This window comes from Pseudonaja textilis, chromosome 13 (genome assembly GCF_049901715.1).
Source record: "Pseudonaja textilis isolate UNSWEBS1 chromosome 13, rPseTex1.2, whole genome shotgun sequence".
NCBI classification, from domain to species: Eukaryota; Metazoa; Chordata; class Lepidosauria; order Squamata; family Elapidae; genus Pseudonaja; species Pseudonaja textilis.
In genome coordinates this window covers 14,986,043-14,999,434 of record NC_142002.1, presented here as the reverse complement: position 1 = coordinate 14,999,434, position 13,392 = coordinate 14,986,043, and the positions used below count along the sequence as shown (strand labels likewise).

The window sequence follows — 13,392 nt, the reverse complement described above, 5'->3', positions numbered from 1 at the left end:
GGAGAATTAAAGTATGCTAAAGTCCAGACATAAAAGCATGCATGGATGAATTATTAAAATAATAGATCGTTGTTCTCCATAACACTACTGGGAATAGCAACAAGCACGTTTTGATTCAGTTGTCTGAAACCAACAGCTGATCCCAGAATGATTTCGTACAGCTACATTTATTTCTTATAAAAAATAATACGGTAGATCCTGCCATCCATAACTCATCTCTTGTTGAAGTCTAAGTCACTACCAACTCCCAGAGTAGCAGGCTAGAAACAATGATGTTGTAAGCTCTAATTTAGTTCTATTCTTCCCTGGATCACTTTGAGGTAGGGCTATTTTCTTAACCTGACAAATAGGGTGGGGTTTTTTTTTCTTAGCAGATGACAGTAAGTGGCTGCTCAGGACTGAGCTCTAGAACCAAAGGTACATTGGGCTTGAGGTACATTTGGTTACGAGACCACCATCAAACACTAAGAGTCTACCAAGAAGGTGAAAAACATCTTTGAAGTTGGATGGTAAGGGAAAGTGGTGGTTGGGAGACCATGGGATGATTCCTCCACCAGTTTCACATAGAGGTTGAACAGCATGAGGGACAAGGTAGAACTCTATGGAAACTTAAGCCAACATTTAGATGTTGCACAGTAATCGTCTTTGGCCTTGAGGATACAGGATATAGGCCCTCACTGCTCAATCTCACTAGGCAATGGTCAACAGTATCAAAAGCCAATAAGGGCCACGTTCTCCTCTACTCAGAATCCAGCAAAGCAACTGCAGTAGTTCCAGTACTTCAGAAAGTCTAATTCTAACAGGGCTGAACTACACTGTAAAGTTCTTGCTTACATTGCTTACATTGTTTACAATTCATTGAAAGAAACATGATGTGTACATGCCTGTTCGGACCAAGGCTTCCCGAGACACCAACAAACACAAATAAAATCCAAAACTCTTTTATTTTAGTTCAATGGCTGTGAATTATCGTCATTCAACTGCCTGGAATGAGTCTTCACTGGTTATAATTAGTCCCAGGGACATCTGCCAAAGTTCTTCGTAAGACATCTGATAAGAACACACCTTATCTTACTTGAAGTGCTGCCAACAACTAAAGTCCCAATTAGTCTTTCCAAAACCAAACAGAGAACAAATTCACTATGGAGCTTTCAGAGTCCAAACCGATTAGAGCGAATGACTTTACATCCTGCAAAGGTTTTCCTACCTTTGCATGTCCTTTATACCTTAGAGGAGGGGCAATCACCTCCAAGCCTTATTCCCGAGTCGCCCCTTTTGGCTTAACTGCTCTCACCTTCTAGCAGCTCTGTGCATATGCACACTGGGAACAGGCTCCCTTTGTTCCTCTGCCTTGCTGCTGCCAGATTCTGGAGGCTCCAGAGTCAGCACCCCACTCCCAGATGGTCCTGGTCCCACCTCTGCATCAGATGCAGGACCCTCATCCAAGTCCTCCCCAGACTGGTCCCCATTCTTCCCCACTGTCCAATTCTGCTGCTGTCTGCACAGGCTACCAGTGAACCACAACAATACCAATACGTCTCTCAGTAAGGCAATACTGTCAGGGCTGGGCAACTTACAAGCCAAATAGGACCTTCAACCTGGTATCACAAAGACCTTTGCAGGTGACTAATTCAAAATTAATCCTCGCACAACGGGGTGAGCTCCCGTTCCTTGCCTCCGTTCTTGCCCACCTATCAATTTGAAAGCATGGAAAGGAGAATAGATAAATAGGTACCACTTCAGTGGGAAGGTAACGGCATTCCATGTGTTTTGGGTACAGCCAATATGACCTGCTGGCCATATGACCACGAAAATTGTCTTTGGACAACCCTGGCTCTCTCGGCCAAGAAACGGAGATGAGCAAGGTGCCCTAGAGCTGGACACAATGAGCAGGGAAAGTTTTATCTTTAATTCAGAACTCTGTAATATGGCAACCAACTCCATGGACGAAATGATGGAGAGATTGGGTAACAGAGGGGAATGGAGAGACAGGAATGGCGTAAACAGAACGGGCGACTCCCTTCTTTCGGCGTTGCCTCCTCCTCGCCTTTATTTCAACCTCACCCGCCAACCGGCATATGGCTCTCCACATTATCCTCAAGGGTACGTAGGAGGCAAGATTTGCTCGCCTTGGTAAAGAAGAGCAAAACATGGGGGAAGATGAGATGTATAGCATCTGTTTGTGTTCCTCCTCATCAAAACATGTCCAAGCTCACTTGCAGAAGGGCCCTGAGAACGTGGTGACTGAATCATGGTGACGGAGGAAGGTGTGAATGTGAAGATTAAGGCTGAGTGTGAATGGCGTTCCGCCCATGGACTCACAGTGGAAGACAGTTCACTCAAGCATTCTTACTGTTTTAGTTGCTTACTAATAACCAGCGATCATTACGCCCAGAAATGATATATATGCCCTGTGCAAAGTTGGAAGGAAGCAACTCTGCAAGAAAGAAGTTTTTGGATCCAGGTGAGGGAATTTCATAATTTCCAGCAACAATTTTCCTACCCTGTAATGTGAGGCTCACAAGGGACACTGTGGCTCAGTAGCTAAGAAGCTGAGCTTGTCAATCAGAAAGGTTAGCAGTTCGGCGGTTCGAATCCCTAGAGCCGCATAACGGAGTGAGCTCCTGTTTACTTGTCCCAGCTTCTGCCAACCTAGCAGTTTGAAAGCCTATAAAAAAATGCAAGTAGAGAAACAGGGACCCCTTTGGTGGGAAAGTAACAGCGTTCCATGCGCTTTCAGCGTTTAGTCATGCTGGTCACATGACCACGGAGACGTCTTCGGACAGCGCTGGCTCTTCTTCGGCTTTGTAATGGAGATGAGCACCACCCTCGAGAGTCGGGAACGACTAGCGTGTACGGCAAGGGAAACTTTATTAACATGAGGATCAGAAAGAATAATCAGGAATATTCATGGAAATATTCTTATCCTTTTTTTTACCAGACGTTTCTACCTTTCTCTACATGCTGGTATTTGCCCCACATACACACCCTGCACACGTGTGTGTGCGCACACACGCACACACACAATGCACAAACTTGGTTGCAGAAACCTTTGAAACAATTCAGGCAGTTTCTTTTCCCCCTCCTGCAGCTCAAATAATTGAAGCATATGTCACGGGTTGAAATCTCAGGAGGAGATTTGCCCTCGCAACATATTCTGAGAAAGTAGTACAAAGAGTATGGATTTTTTTTGTTCCCCCACGTCTTTCTTGCATTCGGCTGCTGACACAATAAAAAATGACTACAGTTGCAGGACGGTGGTTTCTTTACGATATATTTTCTTCATCTGCAGCAAAATACACGGGTGCCTTTAATTGGATCTGCATCCAGCGAGCATTAAAATAAAAATTACAACTGGATGGAGACCAGCTGCCTTAAAATATTCTTGCTTGCTTTGAGTGTAGGGCTTCCGGCTCAAATTATGGACAAAAACACAACAATTCTTTCAGTAATCAGGTTATTTTTTTCTTTCTTTCTGTGTTCTTTTTCGTTATGTATCCCTCACTCCCGCCCCACCAAATGCAACAAACGAGGGAGCTTTCCCAAAGAGAAAAAGAATGAGGGAGGAATAGTCCTTCCAAGGCTCCAGTGGCTCCAACCGTCAACTCATAAAACATTTTGTAGATACGTTTTATAGTTGCCAACAGAAAGAAGGGGTGGGGGAAGTTTCAAAGATCAGGCGGCAGTGTGGAATCGAAAGTACATTCCATTCATATTTTCTTCAGAGACTGATTAGATGACTGAAGCTTCTGCTGTGCAAAAATCTAATTGGAGAGCATGATTGACGACCCTTGGCTATGGATGTGTTTCATTGGATGATACACCCAGAGGGGCGGGGGGGAAAGCAGGATCAAGGGTGACAGCGAATTACGTATCTCAGAGTCGGCTACGCCCAGGCTAATGCCGGAATGTTAACTTCCAATAAATCCTTTTCAGTTTTGGGAGTGTGGCTCGAGGCTCATGGTTTAATTAGAGTAACTGCCGGAATCCTGACAGATAACCAAGTCTGAGAGACGTAATCCCTCATAAACCACCATATGCAGTTGTGGGTGTTCCATCACTGGAGGTTTTCAAAAAAGAGATTGGACAACCATTTGTCTGAAATGGTATAGGGCAGGGTCTTCAAACGTGACAGCTTTAAGATTGGTGGACTTCAACTCCCAGAATTCCCCCTCCAGTCATGTTAGCTCTGGAATTCTGGGACTTGAAGTCCACAAGACTTAAACTTGCCAAGTTTGAAGTCCCTTGGTATAGGATCTTCTGCTTGAGCAGGGGATTAGATTAGAAGTTATCCAGGGTCCCTTCCAATTCTGTTATAAACTGGGTTTTTTTTTAAAGTACTGGATCCAATATTACAGATTAGAAATTCTCAGGTGATACAGACTTTTAGCTCTACACTTTGAATGGTGTGGGAGCAGGAATGGATTTCCAGAGAAAAAATTGCAGACTACAGGAACCAGGAGCAGTACTCAGGTGACCCTGAGGACACAGATCAATCTCTAAGTGGCCTCAATGACCCTCTAAAAGGATGCAAATGACCAGCTGTCTCCAAGGAATATAAATCCTTCAATTCCCCAACATCCAGGTCAGAGCTGAAGAAGTTTCTTAGATGGGAAGCGAAATGTCTTCAAAGAAAAAAAAAAGAAGTCCAGCTGCCTCCTGAAAAAGCTCCTTTGGAATATCCAATATCACCTACGCTGCAAAAATACTGCTGTAGGAAGTTAGCACCCACCCCTCTCCTAGAAAAATGAAATATCCTAGGAAATATTAAAAAGGCAGAATATTTCCTCTAAAAAGAGTAGAAACTCAGAGGCAGAAACTCACCTCAGTAGCTGAAGCTCACCCCCAGCTTTGCTAATGGACCATTACTCTGGCCTGGGCCAGTCTATTTTACATAACAAAAATCTACTCCAGGTATAGCTAAAATAGGAATTGCCCAAAGCCCTTTCGTTATATCATCATCCAGAAGACTCAACCAAGCCTGGGACTCAGGACAGTCTACAGAGTTGCTTCTGCATGGCCCCATTGGGAGTCTGACAACCCATCAGAATACAAGCTCAAATTCAAATCCCAACAGAGAGTATAAAACAATTGCACTCTCAGCATATCAGCCCTTCTTTCTTCACTCAAGAAATGTGTAAGAAATGTGGTCCTGTCCACCATTAAACCATCTTTCCACGTAGTCACCATGTTTCCAGTGTCTTCCTTCCCCGCTTGGAACTGAACACACTTTCAGCACCGTCTGTGCATATGAACGCTTTCAGTGGAAAAAAAAAAGTGTAAGAAATAAACCATGATTCCAAATGAAAAAAACCCCTGAACAAAGTGGAATTCAGAATCAGCCGATTCTGAAGAATGCCATTTTATCTATGACTTCCTATGCCTCGGGGGTTGAATGCAAAGTCCTTCACTGATCATCCAGAGACCTAATAACATCAATGACCAAGTGACAGGCCAGACCTCACTCTCTTCCTTTCCCACTCCACCAATCTAGCACAAGATGCAGAAAAAAAATACGACATCATGCCCTGGGGGTTTGCAAATCCCGCTCCACCATTGCGTAGATAAAAAGTCCTGCCTTCGCAAACCGTCATGCAAGGAACTAAAAAGAGAGAGAGAGACTTGGCTAGAAAAAGATTTATCTTTTTCGCATCCATAATTTAAGCTGGAAGCTCCAGCATTCAAAGCAAATGGGGATATTTTAAGGTAGCTGCTTCTAAATCTGGCCACGATTTCATAACCTGTTCACTGGATGCTGTTCCAAATGAAGACATCCATGGGTTTTGTGGCTGATGGAGATGTTTGGGATGTTTGGGGTTGAATGATTGTTGTTTCCTCCCCCCCAAACACTACAGATGTTCTGACTCAGGATTCATCAAACTTAATGAAAGACAAACTTATTTTAAAAGCAAAACCTATTTTAATGCAATGCTGGGAATTACTTTCATTCCCAGCCAGAACTAATTATCTACAGTTCCCCCAGATAAGAGCACTCCGTTTAGGGCTGTAGAATGCTGCCCAAAAAACAGAAGTCCAATTAATTATAACATAAACCAATCAAAGCCCCAGAAAAAAACAACAACCAGAGTTCACAGAGCTTCAAGGAGGATTCGGAATCTATCGAACTACTTTGCTTCCTGCAAAGAGTTCATCATTGAGGTCTGACTTTTATCCCTTATGGGAGCGGCAATCACCTCCCAGCCTTATTCCCGAGTTGCCCCTTTTGTCTCAACTGCTCTCTCCTTCTAGCAGCTCTGTGCACACGCACACTAGGAACAGGCTCCCCTGGGTCCTCTGCCTCGCTGCTGCCAGACTCCGAAGGCAGCACCCCACTCCCAGCTGGTCCTGGCCCCATCCTTGCATCAGACGCAGGACCCTCATCCGAGTCCTCTCCAGGCTCCCTGCTTGGTCCCCTTTCTTCTTCACTGTCCAACTCTGCTACCGTCTGCACTGGCTGCCGGTGAACCACGACACCAGAATCCTGAAGCTGATTGATAACCCACATGCCGATTGTTAGTTTGTGTCTGGGCCTCCGAGACAGGCAGAAAATTTTCTCAACCAGCATGGCTTTCCCCCCATTTAATGGCTATATTAAGCTCATCGTTTCTCAAGGCTCCAGAAAACCAAGTCTTTTGAAGGTCAAAAAACACTTCTCAGCGGAGATGCTAAATATAGTGCCACAGAGAAACCTTTGAGAAGAGGGCCTTCTGCTCCAGTTGGTGGCTTTGATGACAAAATAGAACATTGCCTGTGGAGCAATTTCTAACCAGTAGGGTTGCAAGTGGACCGCAAACAGTAATTGTCATTTCCTGGGGCTGGTTCACATACTGGTGGCCCAGTATGGGGTTGAATTCCCCTTTGCTGGCTGTGTCTCAGCAGAAGTTGAAGAGACATTCCTCGCGGATGTTAAATGTCAAAAAACATAAGTCACCAGCAGCCTTTTCATTTAGAGGAGGAATTGCGGTGATTGACGCCTGTAGAGATTCTCAGTCATCCAGGTTCATGGTTGTCCCAAAGGTGCTTTTTTTAAGGAGGCAGCTGGATTTTTCTTTGTTTTTTTTCTTTTGATGATGTTTCACTTCTCATCCAAGAAGCATCTTCAGCTCTGACAGGATGGCGGGGAATGGAAGGATTTCTATATTATATATTTATATATTATATTTAGATTCCTTGCAGACAGCTGGACATTTGCATCCTTTTAGAGGGTCTTCAAGTGCTTCAATGACCCTCTGAAAGGATGCAAATGACCAGCTGTCTGCAAGGAATATAAATATAATATATAAATCCTTCCATTCCTCACCATCCAGTCAGAGCTGAAGAAGCTTCTTGGATGAGAAGCGAAACGTCTTCAAAAGAAAAAACAAAGAAAAGTCCAGTTGCCTCCTGAAAAAAAAAAAAAAACACCTCTGGGACAATCCTGGTGATTGATAATGAAGACACACTGATTTGAAAGAGATCCTGTATTAAATTTTGACTTTATTTTTTAAAACTCTTCACTCTGTGGTGGAGAAATTTGGATTCCACTCCCCCCACCCTGGTTCTTTATCGTTATCCCAAATCCTTATTTAGGTTATTTAGGATAGAGACTCAAAAGACCTTTGTAATGAAGGGGTTGCTGAGTATATCTCCACCCCCTCAAAGATGTCTAGTTGCTGAAAGAGTTACAAGCTTGTTGAGATTTGAGCAAATGTAGCATCCTTTCTCCCTCTACCTCCAAAACAGCAGATCAGAGCTGGTCCAGGCCAGGTTGCATCACAAATGGATACAACCTCCTAGTTTTGAAAAGCAGACTGCAATATGGTAAGGAAGAAAAAGATGAAGATTTGGGTGAAGAAAATATAACCAATCTGCTCTGCATCTTTGGATCACAGTCACTATACATTCCTAGACAACTGTCATGGCATAGAATATCAGGGGTCTTCCAACTCGACAGCTTTAAGACTTGTGGACTTTAACTCCCAGAATTCCTCCTCCAGCCATGTTAGCTCAGGAATTCTGGGAGTTGAAGCCCACAAGTCTTAAACTTGCCAAGTTCGAAGACCCTTGCTCTATTTTCTCTCTCTTTCTCTCTTATCCTATCTCTCTCTTTCTATCTATTCTACCTCTCTTTCTCTATCTAATCTATCTATCTATCTATCTATCTATCTATCTATCTATCTATCTATCTATCTATCTATCTATCATCTATCCATCCATCCATCCATCCATCCATCCATCCATCCATCCATCCATCCATCCTCTCTCTCTCTTCTACCTCTCTTTATCTATCTATGCCAGGGGTCTTCAAACTTGACAGCTTTAAGACTTCAACTCCCAGAATTCCTCCTCCGGTCATGTTAGCTCAGGAATTCTGGGAGTTGAAGCCCACAAGTCTTAAACTTGCCATGTTTCAAGAGCCTTGGCATAGATAATCAAAACCGCTATAGAGATTGACCGCTTTTCTACAGATTTTTAAAGCCTCCAAGGTAAGATAAAGAATCAAACTGTGAGACTATTTCTAGGGGGAAATAACCCCAAATTAGGATGTATATGTGAGCAGATGCATACTAAAGATAATCTTTGACTTACAACAGTTCGTTTAAGACTACAACAGCACTGACTTATGTCCGTTTTCACACTTATGACTGCTGCAGCATGGCCATGGTAACGTGATCAAAATTCATACGTTTGGCCGCTGACTCACGTTTATGATGGCTGCAGTGTCTTGGGGTCATGCTTTTGCAACCTTCTGACAGACAAAGACAATAGGGAAGCCAGATTCACGTAACAACTGAGTCACTCATTTTGCAACTGCAGTGATTCATTTAACAACTGGGGCAAGAAAAATCGTAACATGAGGCAAAAGTTCAATTAACAAATGTCTCACTTAGTAACATACATTTTGGGCTCGGTTGTGGTAGTAAATTGAGGACTACCCATATAAAGTAAAATCTAGAAGGCCACTTTTCTCAGTGGAGAACTAGGGAGCAGGAAATAATACAAATTATGCTCTGATTTCCCTTAACAGTTTGCAAAGATTTTAAAAGAAACACTATTCACTAGCAAACAAGTCAAGCCTCATTTGCATAAAGCACTGCCCCAGGTTTTTAGTTCACAATTCTAATTAATACCCAGTTCCTCGTTTTGTAACAGCTCAATAAGTAAGCCAACGATAGACCTAAAGCATATGTAACACTCCCTGTACAGCTTAGTGTAGAAATATTTCAGAACTTTGATTGGGGTACTCTACTCAAAATGTACACTGCTGCCCAAAACACAATCCCAAATTTTGCAAACCAAGACTTTGTGCAGTCCACAACTAATTTTAGAGCCGCAACAAGCTGGAAGCCCATCGGTCTGAGAGAGTGATAGGTCGTTCCATTGTTTACAATCCAGCATTCAGCAAGCATATATATGCCATTGCCAAACATAATATGCCAACTCACCCTTCGTTAGATTCAACAGGCAGTTTCTGTTGCAATCGATAATAACTGTAGAGTTTCATAATAAAAGACAGCCTTTTAGAAAAGAGACCTTACCAATCAGGGGGATAATAATTAAAAAAAAAAGTCTTATGAACCTAATTCTGGTTTCCTAATTCCAGTTCACGTCCCTTCATTTGAAGACTCCAAAGATCAAAACTTCGCATTTGGATACATCTCTAAGTTACAGTTTGACATAAACAAGACCCAGAATTTAAAATCTCACCTGGTGCAATTCTTGAGAGAAAATAGGGTTATAAAAATTATTCCTAGGTTCTTACCTAGATATGAAACACCTTCCTCTGGAGTGATGGTTCCATATTTAACCATCATCTTGACGAAATCTATTAGCGTTTTCATGATTGTAATCAGGGTTTCCTTTTCTTTCACTTCTTTCTCTGCGTGAAGAATAAACAGATTCATGATCTCTTGGAAGTTAAGATAGCATGATTGTTTAACTTAAAAAAAAAACTTTTATCTTTTGATCAGCACGGGGTTTTTTTCTCTCTCTCAGCCGGTTTGATTTTCAGGAGAGAAGACTATTGGCACAGCAGACTGAATCTGAATTAATGGGCCTGTTGAGAAATATTGCATGACTTAATCTGCATAAGTAGATTTGTGCGTTTTTCCGATTCTGGACCAATACAGATGGTGACATAATCCTCAGATGGTGAGGATTATGGCCACTGATCCATTCAAAAGTGAGAATGCGATAGCTCAGCTTTTATTTAATTTCTATTCATTTGGACCTGCCTTTTTTCTCCAACTAGCTTTCCAAATTAATGGGTGTTTATAGGGCTTTTAGTCATCGCTTCTCTCCCAGATTGTTGTCATTGAATGATCAGAGCAAATAAGTGAAAAATCAGGAAATGGATTCATATTTCACGCTAAGCCATCATCATGTTGTTTGCTCCGGCTTGGTTTAATGAGCTATGCGAGCATGATTAGCCACTGTGTTTTAGGAATCTAGGTATGGGCTTTGTGATCCTAAATTATGACAGCTGGCAAATCACAGTTAAGCAAATGGGATGCCTGAACACAGCTCAGCAAATAATCTGGGCCAATTGGTAAGGATTTGAACAACTGAAACACAAAATGGACTGAAATGGATTTTTCATATGGTTATTAAGATGCAGATGCATTCCACCGTATAGGAGTCAGAGTCCATGATGCATTATGGTTTGTTTAAACTAGGGGTGTCCAACTTGATTTCACTGAGGGCCGCACCAGGGTTGTATTTGGCCTGGGGGACCCGGGGGAGGCATAGCCAGGGTAGACGTGGTTGTTCTGACCTGGGCTTCCCAAGATCATGAAGCAGACTCCTCGTCCTGATAAAATCCCTTTTATTTAGGTTAAAGGAAATTCCTCTCCAGCAAAGTCCAGGCAAACAGTCTTTCAGGAGATTTCACAACTATAGACCTTTATCAAGCTTGGAGATTTGCCAGGCTGATATTTTCAAAACACCACATTGTAGCAGCAATGACTTGGCAAGAAGTCAGAAACAGATCTTCATCCTAATGAACTGAATGAATTGTCTCCTGCAAAAACCACTCCCCTTCCGTTCCTTTTTATTCCCTATGGGAGGGGCCATTCACTGTCCACCTGTGCCCTTACTCCCGAGTCGATCCTTGTTCCTTAACTATTCCCTTCTCCTGGCAGCTCTGTGCATGTGCACACTGGGAACAGGCTCCAGCTGTTCTTCTGCCCCACTGATCTCCAACTTTGAAGGCAGCTGATAACTGTCGGATGGCCCTGGCCCCATCTCTGCTTCCAATACAGAGCCCTCGTCAGAGCCTTCCCCAGACTCCAGGACTGGCCCATGTTCCTCCCCAGCCTCCTTACTGTCCGAGTCTGCTGCCAGTTCCACTGGCTGCTGGCCGGCCACAACAGTGGCCAGCTCAATGTCACTCATGTTGGGGGTGCCTGTGGTGGCCCAAGCACTCTGCCAGTAAAAATGGAGTTCCATTTTCGTTGGCAGAAGGTCACAGGAAGCTGTTGCAGCCAAAATCGGAGGTGAGGGGGGCCAGCACATGGCCCTCCCAACCTCTGTTTTCACTGGCAGAGGCACCACAGGCCAGTCTTTTCCTGTTTCCAGGGTGGCCCCGCAGGCCAGATCTAAGCACCTCGCGGAGCTGTATATGGCCCATGGGTTTTGAGTTTGACACCCCTGGTTTAAACTGATCTGACTTGACAAATGTTTGTTTATTGATCTATTGCTGTGATGGTGAACCTATGGCATGCGTGCCACAAGTGGCATACAGAGCCATTTGTGCCAGCACGCGAGCCTCAGGCAAACTTACTTCACTGCACATGCGCACTCCTCACAGCTGATTTTTCGACTGGATTGAGGCCTTTTTTTGGCCTCCCAGAGACTTGGAAAAAGCTCTCTGCGAGGCTTTTCAGGTCGAATAGGCCTGGTTCGTCATTTCCTGTAATACCGGAAGTGATGAAACGGGCCTATTATTCATCCGGAAAAGCCTTGCAGAGGCTTTTTCCAAGCCTCTGGGAGGCCGAAAAAGGCCTCAAACCAGCCAAAAAATCAGCCGTGAGGCTCAGTGCAGGTATGGCGGGTGGTGGGGGTGGGTGGGAATTGAGCGCGCATGTGCAGAGGGTGTGGGTGTGCATGCATTACATTCTGGGTGCTGGCATGCAAGTGCGTGCACGCTAATGCGCATGCAATTTTTGGCACAGGAGCCCCAAATGGTTAGCCACCACTGTTCTACTGTATTGTTTTTTAAATGGGTAAGCTGCCCAGAGCTGCTATGGTGAGATGGGCAGCTTATAAACCCAAGAAATAAAATAAAATATAAATAAATAAAACATGGGATAACTCCGATATTTGGAATAATTGATCCATAGGAAACTCACCTGAGTTAAGGCTTTTTAATAGTTCATAGAAATTTGGGAAGTATTGGAGATCCTGAAAGCGATCCTCTAGGGGCAGTTCATTTCTTCTTTCTAAGATATTGGCGGGTGCCCAGGTATTATCCAAGGTATCATCTCCATCAGTATTTTTTAACACCTTCATAAAACAAAATAGAAGTATGTATCAACTCATAAAACATTTCTATGGCCGTTTTATAGTTACTAACAGAAAGGGAGGGGGGAAAAGGGGTTTGAAAGAGCAGTGCAGCGGCTTGGAATCGAAAGTGCATTCCATGCATAGTTTTTCAGAGATTGTAACACGGTGACCGAAGTTTCTGCCCCGCAAAAATCTAATTGGAGAACATGATGGACAACGCTTGGCTATGGATGTGTTTCATTGGAGAATATGAATTAGGATACACCTGGGGGGTGGGGGAAAGCCAGGGTCAAGGGTGACAGTGAATTATGTGTCTCAGAGTTGGCTACACCCAGGGGGTGCCGGCATGTTAACTCCCAATAAATCCTGCTTAGTTTGGCTCAGGATTCATGATTTAATAGGGGTTACTGCCAGAATCCTGACGGTATATATATTTGGATATCACAACCAAATACTTGATGCCAACTAAATGCACAGCAGGAAATGCCTTAGTCCACTGAAGGGATTAAAGAAATTAATACAAAATAAGACTAACAATCGGGATGAAAGAAAGTGACCGGCCTAAGTTCACCCAGCTGGCTTTGTGCCAGAGTCTGGACTAGAACTCACAACCTCCTGATTTCTAGCAGCCATGATGTCTAGATGTACAAGTCTAATTTTTAAGTACCAGATACTGGAAGTGAACTATAGAGATTCCATTATTTTTATTCACTGCTCATGAATATTCAAAAGCATCTTGCAGCCATCCTATGGAATAGAATTGGCTGGGATCATCCTATACATGAAACTATGGTATAATAACATCACCATCTTTTAATGACCCCATAATCCCTTATGGGGTAGAGTCTGGGGGTAACTGAATGTGGCTAGCTGAGTGTTTACTGGCTGGATGCCCTTCCTGTCGCCAAT

General features: G+C 43.5%; 1 protein-coding gene across 2 annotated transcripts in view; it reads right to left on the bottom strand.

Moving 5' to 3' along the window:
• SCG3 (secretogranin III) overlaps nt 1–13,392 on the bottom strand; it is a 33,571-nt gene that overhangs the window by 11,580 nt on the left and 8,599 nt on the right. For both annotated transcript variants that reach the window (XM_087941891.1, XM_087941892.1), the window contains 2 exons: nt 12,330–12,483; nt 9,743–9,859 (listed from right to left, as the gene is read on the bottom strand). In XM_087941891.1, the coding sequence (XP_087798017.1) occupies nt 9,743–9,859; nt 12,330–12,483 (271 nt within the window). The remainder of the gene's footprint in view (nt 1–9,742; nt 9,860–12,329; nt 12,484–13,392) is intronic.